Source organism: Cebus imitator, unplaced genomic scaffold (assembly GCF_001604975.1).
Source record: "Cebus imitator isolate Cc_AM_T3 unplaced genomic scaffold, Cebus_imitator-1.0 Scaffold56, whole genome shotgun sequence".
NCBI classification, from domain to species: domain Eukaryota; kingdom Metazoa; phylum Chordata; class Mammalia; order Primates; family Cebidae; genus Cebus; species Cebus imitator.
This window is the reverse complement of record NW_016107371.1, coordinates 1,456,186-1,477,532: the sequence shown is the minus strand read 5'-3', so window position 1 is coordinate 1,477,532 and position 21,347 is coordinate 1,456,186. Positions and strand designations below refer to the sequence as shown.

Below are 21,347 nucleotides of genomic sequence, written 5' to 3'. Positions count from 1 at the left end.
TCAAAGAGCATGTGCATATAATTTTGCTAGACATTGACGAATACTTTTGCACAGTGGTTGCATAATTTTGCATTTTCACAGTCAATGTGAGAGTGCCTGATTCCTCACAGTCTTACCAGCAGTTGTTGAATTTCTAGATTTTTGCTAATCTGATAAGTAAGTAATAGCACCTCAGTATAGTTTTAATTTGAATTTTTCTTATTTTAAACAAAGTTAAACATTTCATATATTTAGGATAGTTATATTTAACTCAGTTAATACATTTTGCTCATTTTATTTTTCTAAGTTGGCTTTCTCTTAGATTTCAGAGGCTCTTAATGTAGCTGTAGGTGACAGACACACTCATTAATGAATAGATGTCTTTGTGAGAGAAGGTGCAAACAATTTTTCCAGTTTGGTTAATTCCCCCGCAGCCTCCTGCCCGCTTAGCTTGTCATCAAGGATTTCATTTGTGTTTTTTTCTAGTATTTTTTTTTTTTAACATCCCTGACCATTTGGTATTTTGGTGTATCCCACAATTGAACAGATTATTGTTTTCCAGTAGACCTTTGAAAGCAAGTGTTAGAATTGCATTAAATTCTGTTGTCCTGATTTAATTTGCAAGACAGTCTTGTGTCCTTTAAAGTGTTGTGTTTGGTAATGGATAAGCTTCTGAGAACTTCGATTACTTTGTAGTTAAACTCAAGGAAAAGCTAAAACTAGATTTTCAGATTTTACATAGAAAAATTCAAGCTATCTTCCAACATTGAATTTATTAGTTCTTGACTTCTTGATGTGCTTTAATAGGTTGATCGGGATCGAGATCTTCTCATTCAACAGACTATGAGGCAGCTTAACAATCACTTTGGTCGAAGATGTGCTACTACACCAATGGCTGTACATAGAGTAAAAGTCACATTTAAGGATGAGCCAGGAGAGGGCAGTGGTGTAGCACGAAGTTTTTATACAGCCATTGCACAAGCATTTTTGTCAAATGAAAAATTGCCAAATCTAGAGTGTATACAAAATGCCAACAAAGGCACCCATACAAGTAAGTACTCTACACATAACAAGTGTCATAAAAATTATTTCCTTGTTCATCAACCAACAGTGATAATCGTGGATTATATATGTGTGAGTGCATAAATTTACATTTTCAAATTATTTTATTCTAGATTGATTTAATCTTGTTTATTCTAGTTGACAGCAATTTGATCTTTTACGGACACATTTATTTTGATAAATGTTTGTGATTATGCTAGTTTTTCATCTCAGTTGTTACATGTTGTGGGGGGCTTGGGTAAGAGGTTGTAAGATACGTGATGATATAAAAATTCACCAAGCAAATCGCAGCATTTCCTCCACTTCAATATTTAACTCACACAGATATTTGAGAAAAAAGATGCTATTCTAAGAGCAGTGGTATTCAAATTACGATTTCCAAACTTGCTACTGGTCCCCAGTGAGATAAGGACTTGGTAACCAAATGTAAATCAACTGTGTCATGAAGCTCACTGTTTAGCAAGACTTTAAAAAAAAAATCCCGGTGCAAGCTTATTGCCTCGCTAAGGATCAGCACTTTTGGGTTAGGACCCTTAGCTAAGATTTAAGATTACAGTGAGCAAAATTTAAAATTTGTGAACATTACAAAAGCCTTAGGAAATGATAACTGGTGATTCATATCAACCAGGAACAGAAGTGATCAGACTTGTAGGTGGTTAGAGGCTGAATGAGTTGTAGAAAGGATTGAGGGTGAAAAAATGCTGAGCGTTCCTAGGTTTTCATCTATTTCACCATTTCACTTTCTATAATGTTACAATGAAAAGAAATTCGGAGATGTGAATGAGGAAACTGGGAAACCATAACATTTCAGAAGTATCTTTTCTGTACACTTGTTGGAAACCATACTCTAGCTTGGGCTTAGGAATTTAAAAATAATAATAGGTAATATTCTGGCGGCTTTTAATGCTTTCATGCCAAAAACTAAGAACAGAGGATATTTAAATGACTCTAATCATGTAAGAAATTTCAGGATTATTTACAGTGACACTATCATAACCACAGTTGCTATATATTATTTCACAGTTTTGACATGACAAGGAAGAAAATTCATTAACAAATATTGAGTGAACATCTATTATGTGCCAGGTACTTTCTACACAATCACTTCCAACCTTGAAAACCATAGGGAGAGAAAGGTGTTAGCAACACAGATGCTAGGGAAGGATGATCTTTAGCTGACATTTTTTTTTTTTTTTACATTTGTCTTGTTTCTTTGCATTGACTTTGAAATTTAAGGCAGTTGCATTTGCATTCACCTAAATAAAGTATATTTCTCATTTTCTTCTAGGTTTGATGCAAAGATTAAGGAACCGAGGAGAGAGAGATCGGGAAAGGGAGAGAGAAAGGGAAATGAGGAGGAGTAGTGGCTTGAGAGCAGGTTCTCGGAGGGACCGGGATAGGTAAATTTTGTATCTTTTATTCAATACCACCTGTTTGAATGAATTGGAGATAGGCCTGTAAATGAAAGAATCTTAATTATGGATTTTTTAGAAAAGTAAAGTTTTAATTTTGAATTTATGTGTAGTAACTAAGAATAAAATACAATAAGAATAGTCTATTAACTAATATCCTGCTTTAAAAACCTAGAGGCAGTTGAAATTGTATTCATTTTAAATTTATCTGACTCAAGTTCCTAATTGTTTGAAGTTTTTATTGATTGATTGATTGATTGAAGAAGTCTCACTCTGTCACCAGGTGCCAGGCTGGAGTGCAGTGGTGCGACCTTGGCTCACTGCAACCTCCGCCTGCCAGGTTCAAGCAATTCTCCTGCCTCAGCCTCCCAAGTAGCTGGGACTACAGGTGCGTGCCACCATGCCCAGCTAATTTTTTTGTATTTTTAGTAGAGACGGGGCTTCACCATGTTGGCCAGGATGATTTTGATCTCTTGACCTCGTAATCCACCCGCCTCTGCCTCCCAAAGTGCTGGGATTATAGGTGTGAGCCACTGCACCTGGCCTGTTTGAAGTTTTTTACCCATGTCATTCTCTCCTAAGTTTATCTTAAAATTCTTAATTCTTCAGGCCAGGTGTGATGGCTCATGCCTGTAATCCCAGCACTTTGGGAGGCCGAGGCGTGTGAATCATCTGAGGTCAGGAGTTCAAGACCAGCCTGACCAACATGATGAAACCCCATCTCTACTAAAAATACAAAATTAGCCAGGTGTGGTGGTGCATGCCAGTAATCCCAGCTACTTGGGAGGCCGAGGCAGGAGACTCCTTGAACTTGGGAGATGGAGGTTGCAGTGACCTGAGATCATGCCATTGCACTCCAGCCTGGGTAATAAGAGCGAAACTCTGTCTCAAAAACATAAAACAAAACAAAATCTTAATTTTGGCAGATTGTGCTGTTTAAATCTTTGAAGTTTTCTCATCAGAATGGGTTGCACTTTACTTTTGACTAAAATTTCCAGATTTGTGTGTGGACTCTTGATATCTATACATTAAGGTCCTATTGCCTTACAATAAAATTTCTAAATTAAATAACAAGGTCTAGATAATCTTTATTTCCCAGCGATAATGTCTTGGCATTCTACCGTCTTGGTACCATAACTGATTAACTTATATACTCTGGTTTTCTAATGTTTTTACTAGTCGTACTAATATTTTTACTTGGTAGTCAAAGGAAGTGAAGTCATACAGCTTTCTTTCTTTTACAGAGACTTTAGAAGACAGCTTTCCATTGACACTAGGCCCTTTAGACCAGCCTCTGAAGGGAATCCTAGCGATGATCCTGAACCTTTGCCAGCACATCGACAGGCACTTGGAGAGAGGCTTTACCCTCGTGTACAAGCAATGCAACCAGTGTGTACTGTGTACTTAGTCACCTCTTAACTGGCTGTAATATTTTTTTGCTTTTGAATTAAAGATGGTCTTTAAAAAAAATTGTCAGCTACTGGCAAAACCACATGGTTGAAGACTGTTTTTAGTTCTGCAGTAAGAAGGAAGCTTAGGAGGGAATAAGGCAGTGTTTACTGGAGGATAACTGTATAGCTTGAATTTTTATTTTTCTCCACCCACCTTAGGTTGGGACCCATTCTACCTACCTTCCATGCTAAAGAATTTGCTGTGCATTATATTTATTTGTATCTTCATTTGAACAAATTATTACTACTTTTGGAGTAGACTTTATCTGTTAGCAAGCTGTAGTTGGAACACATTAATGCTGATTAGTATTGCAGGGAGAATTGTATTTTGAATGTTCTGTCAAGAGTTTTCTTTTATACAATATAAAACACAAATTAGTTATGTTTTTTGTCTTTATGCATAACAGTATGTATATATTTTATAGCAAAAGAATAATAGAGAAAACTATTATTTCTTGCAGTAAGTCATCAACCTTAAGCATAGGTATCTTTTTCTCTTTCCTACCCCCTTTTTTCTACGCTAAATAAAAGATATTTCTGGCTCTCTAATGAAGAAGAAAAAAAAAAAGGAAGTTATATGTATGTTTAACTCAGAGATCTAAAACTTAAAAAAAAAAACAACTTGTCATACAAATATTATAAGTAGCCTTAATAAGATTGTGGTAGTGCATTGACTGTTTATTCCCTGCCAGAGTTCTCTATAATTGATCTTCCAGTTTCATAAAAGACCTTACTGGTTCTGAAATTTTTGTATTTGTTACCCAAGTTTCTTATATTTTTTGTTTTTATTTTTTTAAAATAAAAGATTGTAGATGTAATTAGACAAGAGGTTTTAGAGAGTAGTCAAGTAACATTTGTTCATCATTTATAGGCATTTGCAAGTAAAATCACTGGCATGCTATTGGAATTATCCCCAGCTCAGCTGCTTCTCCTTCTAGCAAGTGAAGATTCTCTGAGAGCAAGAGTGGATGAGGCCATGGAACTCATTATTGCACATGGACGGTGTGTACAATTGGGGAGGCATTTCACTTTACACGTCAACTACTTATTTTCATTATGTGGGTGCCATCATATCTTAAAATTTATGTCATAAAGTATAAGATGTTAAATGTAGTTTTACTTTAAAAAATGTTTTTAATGTATTTTTAAATGATAGCTTAAATTCCATTAGTAAGACAGCTTAGTTTCTTCTTATGTATTAGAAACGTGGGGTTTTAGTAGTTATAGGTTATTTAGAAATTACTTGAAAGAAGTACATCTCAAATTCACTTATCAGAATACCCTCATGGCAAAGGCCACATTTTACCTGAGTTTTTGTCATAACTATGAATTTCTTTTAGGCGTTCTGATTTATCTTAAAAATTCATGCAAGTTTTTGCTTTCTGTTCTGTAAAGTATGAATTTAATGTAAAATCTAAAAAATATCTAACAGATTACATATCCCTTTTTCCAAGATGATAGGTAAAAGTGACTTTAGGAAGATAAGGCTGGTCATTGTGGCTGTAATCTCAGCACTTTGGGAGGTCAAGGCGGGCAGATCACCTGAGGTCAGGAGTTTAAGACCAGCCTGGCCAACATGGCAAAACCCTGTCTCTACTAAAAAAATTTAAAAAAATTAGTGGGGCATGGTGGCAGGCACTTGTAATCCCAGCTACTCAGGAGGCTGAGGCAGGGAGAATTGCCTGAACCCGGGAGATGGAGGTTGCAGTGAGCTGAGCTGAGCTGAGCCACGCCACTGCACTCCAGCCTGGGTGACAGAGCAAGACTGTCTCAAAAAAAGGAAAGTGGCCACATTTATGCTATAGCTTTTATCCTGCGGCTACTTTGATACCCAGTTTCCAAGTGTTTATTATTTTAGATGAAAATTTGTATTTTTTTCTTCCTAATCATGATTTTGAGTTAGGAATTTAGAGTAGATACAGTCCTAGAGATGTATAAGCCGGTAGGCTGGGCACTAGCGCTAAACAGCCACTTCCACAGCCTTTTAATGGTTCAAGCCAAAGACTACTGAGAGAAATGTGTTTTATTTGCTTTGCTCCTACTTTTCTTCTCTGGATTTTATGTACTGTCTGTTGATTCTTCTGCCCTGTCTCTGGAGCTATAGCACGCTGGTATAGCTTAGTCCATTATAGAAAATTCAAGAACAACATGCATTTTTGATAAAAAGATTTTTGTGAATATATGTAAGAGTTGCATATTTAGTCATGTTTTCTGTTGAATGCAACCAGTATACAATATTGATGGCTTTCACCTGGCTTTATGGAGTAAACAGTGAATTTATTAGTATTATAGAATCATTAAATTCACTAGAGAATTTTATTCCTATTGCATTGCTTTCTGAACATTTTTCTCTTCTTCTACAGTGCTCCCTCTGAGCATTGTAGAAGTGTTCCAGCACCCCATGAAGACTACATTCATTTAGTCAGGTAGCCTTTAGTCCATTATCTTGAATCATACACGTAGCATCTAGTAATAGACTTTTTAAAAGATCTGTATTACCAACTTCTCTGCTCCTACTGCATTAGTACTAGTGGGTACATTGGGCATTTATTGACTTCAAAACTTGAATGTATTTTCTCCTTTTAAATTTAAATTATACACTAAACTCTAGAAGTCTCCATTATCTGGAATGTGAAAGGCTTTTTGTTTTTAGGGAAAATGGAGCTGATAGTATCCTGGATCTTGGATTAATAGACTCCTCAGAAAAGGTACAGGTAAGGAACATTTTGTACATGTGCTGATAATCACAGAATTTAAATTATAAGAAAATTTAAAGGGGGTAAAAGCAGAATTTCTGAAGAAACTGTGTCTTTATAAATAAAATGAATGTTTACAGTACAGAGACAGAAGCAAAGACAAATATATTGGTGTCATGCATAGAATCAAATAATAAGATTGGCTTAGTTAGGCCTCAGTATAATCCCACTCATTGGTTAGCATCCATTTGAGCACAGCCTAAATTAAGCTTTACTTTGGAAATGTAACAAATTGAAGAGCAGAGAGGGAAAGACTATAGAATCCTAGGAGTCATTCTTTAAAGAAGTAGCTGGTGCCAACATTGCAAAAACAAGTGACATATAGTGTATGGGAGGCTTTTTAGTTGGCATTGGAACAGTTGCACACAGAAGGTGAGACTTCAGTTGGAACTTAACTAGGCTGATTGCCTACTAAATTCATATTAATTTAATAAGACTTAGAGTTTTCACAACTAAGTCATTTACAATGTCTAGGATACACTCTAAAATTATTCAGCATACAAAGAGCCAGGAAAGACTGACCCACCTCTCCCAGGAAAAGAACCAGTAGATGGTTCATGAGATGACCCACTTGTTGGGATTATCAAAGACTGTATCCCATGTTCTGCAAGATAAAGGTGAACACTAGTGAATGGAAAGATAGAGGTTCTCAGCAGACACACTGGAAATTCAAGAGACAGAACAAAGGGATATTTTTAGAATTAAAAGTGCAACATCTGAAAGAAAAAAAATCACAGGATGGGTGAGTAGCTAAATGAAGGTGTCAGGAAAGTGTCAGCTTGAAGATAGATGGAAATTACCCCTTCTGAAGAACAGATAGAGAAAATATTTAAAACAAAAGGACCGTTTCAGGGAGACCTGTGGGACAGCTTCAAAAGATCTAACATTTATGTCACTACTCAGGGGAAGAGAAGAAATTGCTATAGAAAAAATATTTGAAGAAATAAATCATGGCTGAACACTTCCTAAATTTGATTAAAAAAACATAGATTTCCAGATTCAAGAGGCAGTGAACTCAACAGAATAAATTGAAAGAAAACCATGTCCAGATACATTATAATCAGAGTTCTGTAAAATAAAGAAATACCCTTGAAAGCAGCCACAGAATGGTTCTTTACCTATAGGGAAACAGTGATTTGAAAGACGGTGGATTTCTCACTAGAAAGTATGGAGGCCAAAATGCAAACTCTTCAAAGTGATGAAAGAATTCCGTATCAAGTGAAAAGAACTTCAGGCAATAAAGTGAAAGAAGCTTACCCGAGTTTCATTAAATGCCTTTATTTTAACAGCAGAGACGTTAAAGACTTAATAATACACAAGCTTTGTAAGTCACATTCTGAAAGAGCAAATTAAAAGTTTATTTACCTTTAATTTTGTTACACACATATATTTAAGTATTTATGTTGCTCTTCCTACCTGACTTCATTTGAATGATTTCAGAGAACCATTTCATGTGTTTTGTTTTTTCAATGAATCTTGGGGCTTACTCTGATATTCTCTGTTAGCAGGAAAACCGAAAGCGTCATGGCTCTAGTCGAAGTGTAGTAGATATGGATTTAGATGATACAGACGATGGTGATGACAATGCCCCTTTGTTTTACCAACCTGGAAAAAGAGGATTTTATACTCCAAGGCCTGGCAAGAACACAGAAGCAAGGTTGAATTGTTTCAGAAACATTGGCAGGTAAAAGAACTCTAATCTTGTGTTTGACTTTTTTAAAAAGTTTCAGCTTATGAGATTTTCTAAAATATATTTGTTTTAAAATGTATGTAGGCTGGGTGCGGTGGCTCACACCTGTAATCTCAGTGCTTTGGGAGACCGAGGCGGGAGGATCACCTGAGCCCAGGAGTTGGAGACCTGCCTGGGCAACATGGCGAAACCCCATCTCTACTAAAAATACAAAAAAAATTAGCTGGCATGGTGGTGCGCACCTGTGGTCTCAGCTACTTGGGAGGCTGGGGTAGAGCCCAGGGAGGTCGGAGCCACCATGACTGTGCCACTGCACTTCAGCCTGGGTGACAGAGTGAGACCCTGTCTCAAAAACAAAACACTCTCAGGCTGGTGTTCCTGGTTTGGTTTTTTTTTTTTTAAAGTATATATGCTGTACTTTATACTGGATAGAAATGAGGCTGTAGAGAATTTCTGAAAATATTAATATGTATATTTATGTGTGCGGGGGCATATGTATTCTAGAATTATTTAAATCTTATTTCTCTGTCTTTATTTTTAGGATTCTTGGACTGTGTCTGTTACAGAATGAACTATGTCCTATCACATTGAATAGACATGTAATTAAAGTATTGCTTGGTAGAAAAGTAAGTGATTTTGATGAACCCAGTTGCATTCACAATTGCAAAAATTTTCTTTTATAAAAGTAATCAAAATGTTAGCATACTGTTCATAGCATTCATTTACTATTAAGTCTTAAAGCATTACCGCCATTGTAAATAACTATAAAACATTTCATTAAACAATTATGGTCAACAAAAATAATAAATTACTGAGACAGGAAAAGACTGTGGGGAGATGGCGTAGCAGAGTGCATAACACAGGTGGCATTGGAGGTCTCACAGACCTACATCCTGTTGCAAACAAATATGTGCTGACATTTCTGCCATGTCTCCCAATTTATAAATTGGTAAGAAACACAACATTGTAAATACCTGGCAAATAGTAAATGCTCAGTAAATTGTATCCACTATTACTTGGTACAACTCAGTAAGTTGTACCAAGTGTAGAGAAGGTAGTAGCATTGAAAAGAGCCTTCCAGGCCAAGCACAGTGGCTCATGCCTGACATCTGTAATCCCAACACTTTGGGAGGCCAAGGCAGAAGGATCTCTTGAGCTCAGGAGTTTGAGACCAGCCTGGGCAACATACGAGACCCTGACTCTACCAAAATTTTAAAAAGCTAGCTGAGTGTGGTGCCATGCACCTGTGGTCCCAGCTATACTTGGGAGACTGAGGTGGGAGGATCCGCTTGAGCCCAGGAGTTTGAGGTGTCCGTGGAGCATGATTGTACCGCTGCACTCCAGCCTGGGTGACAGAGCGAGACCCTATCTCAAAAAGGGGGGAGGAAAGCATTTCAACTTCAAAAATACATATAAGAAGCACATGGGAGTAGCCAAAGAATGTAAGCAGTACAATACAGCATGCTCAATACTGATCTCTGGGTGATGGAATTAACTTACCTTCTTTATGTGTTTTTATAGTTTGATAGCCTGCACTTCCCTTTGTGATAGCAGGGGGGAAAGAAAAACCGTTTGCTCTAAAATTAATGTACAATGCTAGTTTTTCAGCTTTTGATTTAAAACAAAACCGCCTATATTCTTAAAAATATTTAGAGAAATTATGTGAAACAAAATAAATGGAATAGACAAAGTTGTTGTTGATTTTTTATTTTTTTATTTTTTTTAAAAACGCGGTCACCCAGGCTGGAATGCAGTGGAGCGATGTTGACTCACTGCAACCTATGCCTCCCAGGTTCAAGTGATTCTCATACCTTAATCTCCTGAGTAGCTGGGATTAAGTTCTTACTGTCCTCGATAGGTCCTTGGAAACTTCAACTTTAATTGAAATGATGTATGATGAAAGCAGTTTTTTCTTATCAACATTCTAATGAAATGTTATTTGAGAACTTGCTGTTTGTCATTTCAAAGTTGCAGCTAAGAACCTATCAACAGCTTCTTTTTTTGAGATGGAATCCCACTCCGTTGCCCATGTTGGAGTGTATTGGTATGATCTCGGCTCACTGTAAACCTCCATCTCCTAGGTTCAAGCAGTTCTCCTGTCAGCCTCCCAAGTAGCTGGGACTACGGGCACATACAACCACACCTAGCTAATGTTTGTATTTTTTAGTAGAGATGGAGTTTTACCGTGTTGACCAGGGTGTTCTTGAACTCCTGACTTCAAATGATTCCTCCACCTCGGCCTCCCAAAATGCTGGGATTACAGGTGTGAGTCATCATGTCACTGAGGCTTTGAGGATTTATTTATAGTCTTTTTCCAGAGGTACATGTCACACATTTGATAAATAAGCATTGTGTTAAAGCTTAGTCTCCTAATAATTCTCTTTAATCAGACCTACTGATGAGTAATTTCTGTTAGTACAAGAATATGATTTTTTTCTTTTTAACTCTGACCCTATTAAATTCTTAACGTGTTGGCTAAAATGTTCTTCTTTAAAGAACTAGACTCAAAGCTTGACAACACACAATTTTTGATATATTGAGTCTTCAGTAGGAGTTAGTAAACAGCTCATGAATCAGATAGACTCAGGTTTAACCCAATAAAGTGACCTGGGTTTAACCCAATAAAGTGACCTTGGGGGCAAGTTACTAAATTTCCTTGAGCATCAGATTTATCATCTGGATTTAATTATATTTTACGTTACTATCAAGAATAAGGTATATATTGTTGAGAGCCACGTGTTCCCTATAATTAGTGTTTGATAAGTAGTGCAAAGTTTTGCAGTTGTAGAACTTAAAACTGTTATGCTTTTGCTTTGTTTTTTCAAAATATAACGCTTATACTTTGAAAAGCAAATATTGTCAGAGCCAAAAATTTATTAAACTTACCTCTTTAAACAGTAATATACTCGGGGAAATTTATCAGCATATCTTCAAATTAGATAAAATTCTATATCATATTATTTTAATTTACTAATTAATTGAACGAAGATGTTGTTCCTTTCATAACTGAGTTTCATATGATTACTTTTTTAGGTCAATTGGCATGATTTTGCTTTTTTTGACCCTGTAATGTATGAGAGTTTGCGGCAACTAATCCTTGCTTCTCAGAGTTCAGATGCTGATGCTGTTTTCTCAGCAATGGATTTGGCATTTGCAATTGACCTATGTAAAGAAGAAGGTGGAGGACAGGTAAAGCAATATATACTTTTCTGAATCTGGCAAGAGAATTTGGTTAAACTGCTGTGCTTATGTATAGACAGTTTAGTTAGGGACTGAAAGAGATGAATGTCTGTATACATAGAAGAAATAGATACTGTAGGAGATAAAGATGGATCAAGAGTGAGACAGACTGAGGTAGAAGGCTTGTACTTTCTTTTGGCCTAAAATGTTTCTCTTAGATGATGGTCAAATAAAGAATTGTCTTTATATTTTAAAATTTTAGAAACTAGTTTTATACACTGTTATTTTACTGCTTTGACAAAATTGCCTTTAAATAGCACTGGTAAATTTTTCACAGGTTGAACTCATTCCTAATGGTGTAAATATACCAGTCACTCCCCAGAATGTGTATGAGTATGTGCGGAAATACGCAGAACACAGAATGTTGGTAGTTGCAGAACAGCCCTTACATGTAAGTGTTTTCCTTAAAGTGTATTGCATGATCTGATGAAGCTATTTGTGTATTAATGTGTGGTAAACTAGCAAAGTGTATTCAGCTTGTTTATAAAAGGCCAAGTTTTTTAAACCAAAATGAATTTATTTACCGTGTAAATTAAACCTAAGTTTAAGAATCCAAACCAAGTACTTTTTGATACTACTACTTGGAAAAACCATGTCATCGTGAGAAAGTAGTTTTGGCAAACAAAAGTGTGGAAAAGGGGCTTGTGGTACCAAAATGACTGTTTTAGGGACCTACTGTTTTAGTGGTAGTCAGTGAGACAGACTGAGAGGTGCAAAGGCTTTGCGTTTTTGTACTAAAATGTTTCCATCTCTTAGATTCTGGTCAGATAGTCCTTTGTCCTTCTGTGTTAGTGGTAGGACCCTAAAACAATCATTTTGTTACCACAAATACCTTTGGGTTTTTTTTTTTTTTTTTTTTTTTTTTTTTTAACCAAAGCCACTATAGGTAACCTGCTAAAAGAACTCACAGGACTCAGAAGCAGTTGTACTTCATAGTTATTGTTTATTGTAGCAAAAGGACCCACAGCAAGATCGGCAGGGAAAAAACAGGCAGTGGAGGAATCCAGGTGCAGGCTTTCAAAGTTTTCTCTCAAGGAGAGGCATGAGCTATTTCAGAGAATGCACTTCTTCCATCAGTGAGATGTATCGTCATGTATATATTATTTGTGCTTAGGGAAGCCCACTTTGGAGTCAGAGCTTTGTTTTCATTGGAGGCTAGTTCCATGGGCATTTTCTGACTGCACAACCAGCCACGATTACTGAAATTCCAGAATCCCTGAAGAAAGCACGTATTCATCTTGAACTGTATTGTTTGCACAAATAGTCTAGGTAGTCTGATAGAGCATGGTTCGTAGCTCCAGCCAGCCTTGTCAGTTAGTAATATTGGAATATTCCAAAAAGCAAGTTCTCAGACACTAGCCAATGCTAACCCCAACCCTAAAGTCAGGCCCTTCTAAAGAGTAACATCAATCCTACTATGTTAATTTGTTCCCCATCCAGAGTAAAATGTTTTTTTGTTTTTCTTGAGATGGAGTCTCGCTCTGTCACCAGGCTGGAGTGCAGTGGTGCAATCTTGGCTCACTGCAGTCTCTACCTCCTGGGTTCAGTTCTTCTGCCACAGCCTCCTAAGTAGCTGGGGCTACAGGCGCATGCCTCCACACCCAGCCAATTTCTATATTATTAGTAGAGACAGGGTTTCACCATGTTGGTCAGGATAGTCTCTTAACCTCGTGATCTGCCCACTTGGGGCTCCCAAAGTGCTGGGATTACAGGTGTGAGCCACCGTGCCCAGCTGGTAAAATGTTTATGTAGATTTATGACTGGTGGTGGTGAGTGTTTCTGATTCCTGTGCTACAATAATTTTGCAGTCTTTGGAGTCGTACTGTCAAAGTTCAGATCATGGCTCTACCACCCTCTAGCACATGATGTTACCAAATAAAGTTTTTTGTGCCGTGGTTCCCTCCTTTGAAAAATGAGGATAAGATTAAATTGAATTAGGTAAGGTACTCAGAACAATTCCTGGCACATGGTAATTTCTTAGTAAGCCTCTAGCTTTTGGGTTTGTATCTGGGAGATTTATTGTTGTCACTGTGTCTTTCCTAAGATGCTGACAGGATAGCACTTTTGACAGATTGAAGCTATTCTTAATGACTAGCCTGTTCGTTATTAACGTAATTTTTAAAATTATTTGTTAACCCCTGGTACATAATACTACTTCACTTTTGAACCTATAGCTTATTCACTATGCCTTTCCTCCCCACTTCCTGTCTCTCTTTTGAATCTCAAAAAATACAGGACTGAATTTTGTTTGTTCTCCAGTTTAAAATGGGAACTAACATTCTTAGAGAAGGCTGCTAAAATTAGTTATTGTGCTTTAATATGAATGTTACATGGAAAATGAAGTATTGTTTCTGAAATTCTCTAGGCAATGAGGAAAGGTCTACTAGATGTGCTTCCAAAAAATTCATTAGAAGATTTAACGGCAGAAGATTTTAGGCTTTTGGTAAATGGCTGCGGTGAAGTCAATGTGCAAATGCTGATCAGTTTTACCTCCTTCAATGATGAATCAGGTAGGACATTTTAAAAAATGTTTAAAGAATGAACTATACAGATAGGTCAGTCAGCATTTTCTGAGTTTCTGCTTCTTAGACCTATTTATAGGGCTTGGGAATTTGCTGTATTATTTAAGCATTAAATTTTTTTTTACATTGTTTTAAAAGATATGTTTGAACTAAATAGTATTTTGATGGCTTAGTATTAGGTTATTAACTCTTTTTACTGCTTAATTTTTCTAGGTTTCAAAAAATAGGAATACAAAAAAATTTTTCGTGGTGAGCAACTGTGTAAAAAAGGATTTGTATATACTGATTAAGCAAAAGGAATCCCTGGCCGGGCGCGGTGGCTCACACCTGTAATCCCAGCACTTTGGGAGGCCGAGGCGGGCGGATCACGGGGTCAGGAGATTGAGACCATCCTGGCCAACATGGTGAAACCCCATCTCTACTAAAAATATAAAAATTAGCTGGGCATGGTGGTGCGTGCCTGTAGTTCCAGCTACTCAGGAGGCTGAGGCAGGAGAATCACTTGAACCCAGCAGGCAGAGGTTGCAGTGAGCCAAGATCACGTCACTGCACTCCAGCCTGGCAACAGAGTGAGACTCTGTCTCACAAAAGAAAAAGGAATACATATGACAACTCCCGGCTTTTCTGATTCATGTTGCTTAAACTCCCTAATGAAAGAATTTGTATGATGATTGCTTTATAGAGCTGGACCCAAATCATACTTCTAAAAACACAGTAGCACACAAACGTGGAGAATCTAGGAGGAATAAGGAGTGGTAATGATAATTCTCTTGGAAGAAAAACTTTTATCTCCAGTGTTTGGCTGCAGTTCTTTCTTTTAAAAGTCCTATGGTCTAGGAATAGGCTTTTTAACTGTGACTATACATTAGAAGCTCCAAGAAGTTCTCTGAAAGCATTATACCTATAGTCCAAGATTATTATGTACACAAAGGTACTGTTTTTTTTCCCTTTATTTTTCCTATTTTGCAAGCAGCTTTAGTTAAACTATATATTGTAATCATTTTTGTGCTACTTTATAATACAGTTTTTAATACTAGTAAGAATTTGTCTCATGTACAAACCAAAAATTTAGGAAGGAAAACAAAGTATCCAAAGAAACTGCCTGAGGTCTTGCCACTCCAAGTGTGATCCTCAGATCAGCAGCATGGGCATCTGAAAGCATTTTGGATTTGCAGAATCTCTGGTCTCCCCTCTCTGCATTCCCCACCCAGTGAATGAATGAGAATCTTCATTTCTTGAGGTCCTAAGAATAGTGACATATAGATAAGATTAAAGTCATGTGAATATCAATTTTGAGGCTGGTGGTTTGCCGTTTTGGTCATATTGAGTCAGGATTGACTAATGAACTATAGAGGTTTTACATTATGCAAATACTGTTAATTCCCTGTATTAGGAATTAGACCCCCCAGTTTTAATGTTTTAATCTTGTATCCTATAAGATTAATAATATTTTATAGATAATAACAACTGATAGAGTATATTTTATTTACATTTTTCATTCTTAGGAGAAAATGCTGAGAAACTTCTGCAGTTCAAGCGTTGGTTCTGGTCAATAGTAGAGAAGATGAGCATGACAGAACGACAAGATCTTGTAAGTTCACGAGATTTGTAGAAGGAAATATAAAACTTAAAAATACCGTGTATGATAGCCTTTTCTTATGGTTGGTCATTTTAATTTTGGGTAGAGCAATTTAAGAAGGTCACAAATAAGGAAGTTCTTGTTTTTCTACTCCATAACAATATCTGAAGTATTACTAAAGCTCTAAGCAGAGTGAAGTACATTTAGCTGTTAATATGCTATCTAGTCCCAGAAGATACCAGTTTATTGTTGCAACATGGCCTTTTATCTTTTTTATTGTACTGCTTACATATGTTTCTCCCTGTATACATCCTTAATCCTTTTGACTAAACTTGATTGTTGTCTGCTTACTAACAGGAGAGTAGCTTGTGATATGTGGGTATTAAGTCTTTCAAAATGTTATTAGTAAAGAGTCCCAGCTAACTTAGAATTATAGATAACAGTACCTTTGATCTTAGTGGAAAGTCTACTGAGTCAGTGGAACTTATGTCCACCCTCAAGTAAAACCATAACCAAATCATCCTGCCCATTAATCTTGAAAGGCATTATGCTGCAGACTTTCTTGTAGAAATTTGAAGGACATTCCTTATCAAGAAAACCGTGGAGGATCCTTTCTATACTCTTACTCTTCCTGGTTCCTGGAACATTTCCCTGTCTAACCAGCCTTAGTTCTAAACTGGACTACTCATGGAAAAAAATGATCAGATTTCTAGATACATCCTTCATTTTATCTGAATAAGGGGAAATGGTTATTTGTGCAGGAAAGAACAAAACTTGGAGATTCCCAGTTACCTTCATTTAGGGAGGAGCTTATTTTGGGAGTGGAGGGGCACTCATGCTTTTAGCACTCCTGAATCTTTACCTGGCTGTGAGAGCCTTCTAATATTTCTCTGCTATGACAAGATAGGTTTGTTCAGCAGTTCTAGCTGCCACCTAGTTCATTTCTCAGCTTTTAGCCACCCTGGTAATTTTGACTTAGGTTGTTCCCCAGGTGGGTTTGATATAATTGGTCAGTATTTGATGTGCCCAGTCTTGTGGCTATTGAAGTTCCCACTAGTACCAATACCATACCTGTCCCTGTTGGTTTCAGGATCATCTTAATAGCTTAAGTTTTACCACCTTTAGTCTTTAGATTCAGGGCACTGTGTTTCCTTAAGACAAGGCCCATATCAAGTCTGTAAGAACCACCAAAAACAGAAACAGAAATGATTGGCTATCCGGTATAACTTCTAAGTTATCTGTTTATTCTATTCCCTAGTTTTAATTTTCTGCTGTTTTAAACCCATATTTCCTCAGTCCAGTTAGCCAACTTAAATCTCATGGCAGTTTCTGCCTTCTACTGAAAGAAAAATTTGCTAGTGACTCAATCTCAGAAAAAAGAAAATCTCCTTCTATAAAGACTTCAAAATTTCCTGCCAACACCTTTAATTTGTGAGTCTTAAACTCTTTTTGAAAATCTACGTTTAGGGTATAAGCAGTATATCATGGTATCTTGCTCCCCCTTACCCTTCTCTTTTGCGAAATCATTCTTCACATATTGTTGGTTTTATCCTGTTCCATGTAGAGGACTTAAGTACGGGGTTTCTGAAACAGCTCTCCCATGAATTAATTAGTCCTGCAAAGTTTATTTCCCTCCTGGAGTATTACAATTCACTAGTAAGAGTGTTTATCTTCTTCCATCTTCTTGGAGATCCAGCAGAGGTCATCTACGCTGGTTAACCACATTCATCCTTGGAAAAACACTTTACATTAAGCTTGTTTCTTATCTGTGAAATGAGTAGTTTGCATCAGCTTCATCTCTGGAGTACCTCTTTTGGATTTCTTTTCAGATTTTATAGATCCTGATACTTTTCTTTTTCTCTCCCTTTATATAGAATTCTAGATGAGCTTTCCCATACAAGGTTTCCTAGTTATTCTAGGAAATTGGATATACTTCACTGTTAAGTTGTGCATTATAAAGGGATTAGATTAAAAAAAAACAAGATACAGACACTGAGGAATGATTCGTATGTGTGAATGGATGGATTGATGAGGGATGTTACATCTTGAGCGAAATATTTCAGGGAGACATATCCTTGGTTATATTTAAGTTAAAAAGTATAAGTTATTAATAACATTTACTGAGCATCATTTAAACTGTATTGCACCAAGTTTTATTATAGATAAAACTTAGTGTTTATATGGCTTATTGCATCAATTCTGATGCATAGATGTTCCCCAATAATAACTATTATAAAATGATTCTGTATCACAACCTAGCAGTAAATACTTGTTTGCTTTATTATTTGCTCCTTAGAGTAAAATAACTTTTTAAGATAACCTGTGTGATTTTTTTTTGTTGTTGGGCAGCCTTGTGCCTTTTTTCCACTAATAGACACTTTATGGAATTCAGCTTCCAGAATGGCTCTTAGAAACCATTTAGTCCCATAGCCTCATGTTACAGGTGAAAATCCTGACGCTCTGAGATAGTAGAGGGGGAAAAAAATGACTTTCTAACTCTAGACTTAACTCCCTTTGGGGGGAAAGTAAAAACAACCTGTGTTGAGGTGTGAATGATCCCTTTCCATTTATAACTCAGTTTAAAATAATATCTCCTCCAGGTGGCTCACGCCTGTAATCCAAGCACTTTGGAGGCCAAGGCAGGCGAATCACCTGAGGTCAGGAGTTCAAGACCAGCCTGACCAACATGGTGAAACCCTGTATTTTAAAAAACAAAACAAAACTCCTTTTAGGTTTTAACGTAATAATAGGGCTCTGTACATATTGTCAGTTAAAAGTTAAATATTAACCTGTTAAATTCCTGTTTAGGTTTACTTTTGGACATCAAGCCCATCATTGCCAGCCAGTGAAGAAGGATTTCAGCCTATGCCCTCAATCACAATAAGACCACCAGATGACCAACATCTTCCTACTGCAAATACTTGCATTTCTCGACTTTATGTCCCACTTTATTCCTCTAAACAGATTCTCAAACAGAAATTGTTACTCGCCATTAAGACCAAGAATTTTGGTTTTGTGTAGAGTATAAAAAGTGTATTGCTGTGTAATATTATTACTAGCTAATTTTGTAGATTTTTTCCATTTGTCTATAAAAGTTTATGGAAGTTAATGCTGTCATACCCCCTACCCCCCGGGTGGTACCTTAAAGAGATAAAATGCAAACATTCCTTGCTGAGTTTATAGCTTAAAGGCCTGAGGAACACTAGCAACATTTGGCTATATTGGTTTGCTAGTCAACAACTTCTGGGTCTAACCCCAGCCAAAGATGACAGCAGAACAACATAATTTACACTGTGATTTATCTTTTTGCTGAGGGGAAAAAAATGTAAATGTTCTGAAAATTCACTGCTGCCTTTGTGGAAAGTGTTTCAGCAAAGGTTCTTGTATAGAGGGAATAGGGAATTTCAAAATAAAAAATTAAGTATGTTCTGTGTTTTCATTTTAACTTTTTTTATGGTGTTTAATTTGTGGTTGGCTGCAATTGTGTATCATGTATATGGAACTTGTAAAAAAGTTCTCTACATTCAGATCTTAAGAGATGAAATCACTTTACCTATAAAAACCACTTTTATTGCGGTTTGACTGCATTGAGCTCTAGGATATTAAATGATATCACTAATATTTTGCATGTAATTTGCTCATTTGAGTGAGGGCACTTTTTTTGTACATACGATGGGGCCAATGCACAATACTTTATCACAATCAACCTTTTCTTTGTATCCCTTTTTCAATGAGCAGTCAGTCAAGGGGTTACTGCACTTCAATTCTAACTAGACATTTGTACTAAGGTATTTCAGTTATGTAAACTCAGCCTGGGCACTTTCTGATAACTGTAAAATGTTTTATAAGATCATGATTATTGAAGATACATTTTGGAAAATTTTAAATGTTCGTGAGCAGCTTAACTACTTTTGTATCTAGCCTTTTTTAAGTATCTTGTTACATTTACTTTTTTAAATAAATAAATTACAGAAGAAATGTCAAGTAATATTGAAGAAACCATAGTTTTTATTTATGTAGTTGTACATTTTTAAACTAAGGGCAATACACTGACATGGTTATATGCATAAAAATTTTTGATTTAAAGAACTGGAAGTTTATATACATCTGGACTATAAGAAAAAGAAGAAAATCAGTCCACATTTTACAGTTAGCAGAGAATCCTGAATGGCACTGGCCTGGCCACCTTTTCTTTTTACAAATGGGGGAAGTGAAGTGTGACCCTTACTTGGCATAGGAAGTTTAACTTACTTACACTTAATAACAGACAGGTTCTTTTTTTGATGACCCATTAATTATGTAGTCTAGGATTAATATCCCAAAATTATTGTGGTTTAAGTAGCTTTATTCAGTGGCATAACAACACTGTTTACTAAGTCTTCAATGAAGTGACTTAAAACAGTCACTTTACATGTTAAAAATGAGGACAGCAATTCTCTGGAATCTCTCCTACCTTTCAGTTCCTTTGTAGGACTTCTGGCCTTGAGGATAGTCTTCATGTTCAAAGGCACCATGATTTTATTATATAGCTTTCTTCAGAAGACTGAACCACATGATATTCTCGGCCCTGTTAACACTAAAAATATTTAAAACTTAATAGTAGTAGTGACTCACTGTATTACTTAAAACTTATATAACACGCTGTATTAGATGTGTGTAAATTAGCCAAAGGTTATTTTACAAAGCGAGACATTGGTTTTTATGTCTAAATGCTATTTCTGAATAAATGAAATAGTAATTAGATCAAGAGCTGATTAGCATCAATGTGTTTGAAAGTATACAATTTATCACCTTAACCTTTGTATGCACATAATGGGATTGATAAAATATTAAATGAGAACAAACTAGATATGATTAGGACATTTGAAACCCTACTTGTGAATTTATTTTTAATAGTTACTGAAATAATGAAAATATTTAAAATAATGCACAATGTCTTAAGTCTTCCTAAATCAAGATTTTGGTTTAAAAAAACTTTTAGTAATATTAAAAGATTTTTTTTTTAAGTAAATCATAAAATGGTTCTAAATGTAAAATAAAGACATGTAAAATAAAGTTCTCTTTTGGTCTTGTTTAGTGTTTAAACTTAACAATTGAATACAAATTTAGGAAGAGAAGACCAAGAATGAACTTTACTGAGTGTTTTCAGAGTTTGCTGCTACCATTTTTTCCCCTTACATCATCTGAATACAAGACTATACAGTGTAATGGATAACTGGGGCAGACTTGGGATGGTATTTTAAAAGAATGATTTGACTATTTAGTAGCTGCCCTCAAACAACATCCCTCCCATAAAGATAATATTTTATATGTTAAAGGTGGTCATCAATTCCTGTGTTTAAACTCAGGTTGAGACACTTACCTGAGGCAGTAGTTCCCATGCTTCTGTATGTTGTAAGATTCAGTTGTAGTTTGTTAATGCAGTTTCTTAAGCATTCCTTATCTTCTTGCTCCCTTTCTGCTTCAGTCTTTGGTAGAGGCCACAATTCTTCATTCAGATCATCCCAGGTGATTCTGAAACACTGCCCAAAGAACATTCCTTTTTATTTACAAATATAAATGCCCCGTTGAAAGCTCCTGAGAGCCAAACCTTTCCTACTTACAACCTATGAAAAAGTACATCTATTGATAAACTAGTCCTAGATTGGATTCTTCC

At 36.2% G+C, this 21,347-nt stretch overlaps 1 protein-coding gene across 8 annotated transcripts in view; it reads left to right on the top strand.

Moving 5' to 3' along the window:
• Nucleotides 1-19,679, top strand: part of UBR5 (ubiquitin protein ligase E3 component n-recognin 5) — a 152,430-nt gene extending 132,751 nt beyond the window's left edge. For 3 of the 8 annotated variants that reach the window (XM_017528911.2, XM_037738656.1, XM_017528906.2), the window contains exons 48-59: nucleotides 787-1,030; nucleotides 2,330-2,441; nucleotides 3,698-3,842; nucleotides 4,776-4,906; nucleotides 6,558-6,618; nucleotides 8,166-8,344; nucleotides 8,892-8,976; nucleotides 11,384-11,539; nucleotides 11,868-11,981; nucleotides 13,956-14,100; nucleotides 15,618-15,703; nucleotides 18,500-19,679. In XM_017528911.2, the coding sequence (XP_017384400.1) occupies nucleotides 787-1,030; nucleotides 2,330-2,441; nucleotides 3,698-3,842; nucleotides 4,776-4,906; nucleotides 6,558-6,618; nucleotides 8,166-8,344; nucleotides 8,892-8,976; nucleotides 11,384-11,539; nucleotides 11,868-11,981; nucleotides 13,956-14,100; nucleotides 15,618-15,703; nucleotides 18,500-18,712 (1,671 nt within the window). In that variant the 3' untranslated portion in view covers nucleotides 18,713-19,679. The remainder of the gene's footprint in view (nucleotides 1-786; nucleotides 1,031-2,329; nucleotides 2,442-3,697; nucleotides 3,843-4,775; nucleotides 4,907-6,557; nucleotides 6,619-8,165; nucleotides 8,345-8,891; nucleotides 8,977-11,383; nucleotides 11,540-11,867; nucleotides 11,982-13,955; nucleotides 14,101-15,617; nucleotides 15,704-18,499) is intronic. The other 5 variants (XM_017528907.2, XM_037738657.1, XM_017528908.2 and 2 more) reach the window with 5 other exon arrangements.
• The last annotated feature ends 1,668 nt before the right edge of the window (nucleotides 19,680-21,347 follow it).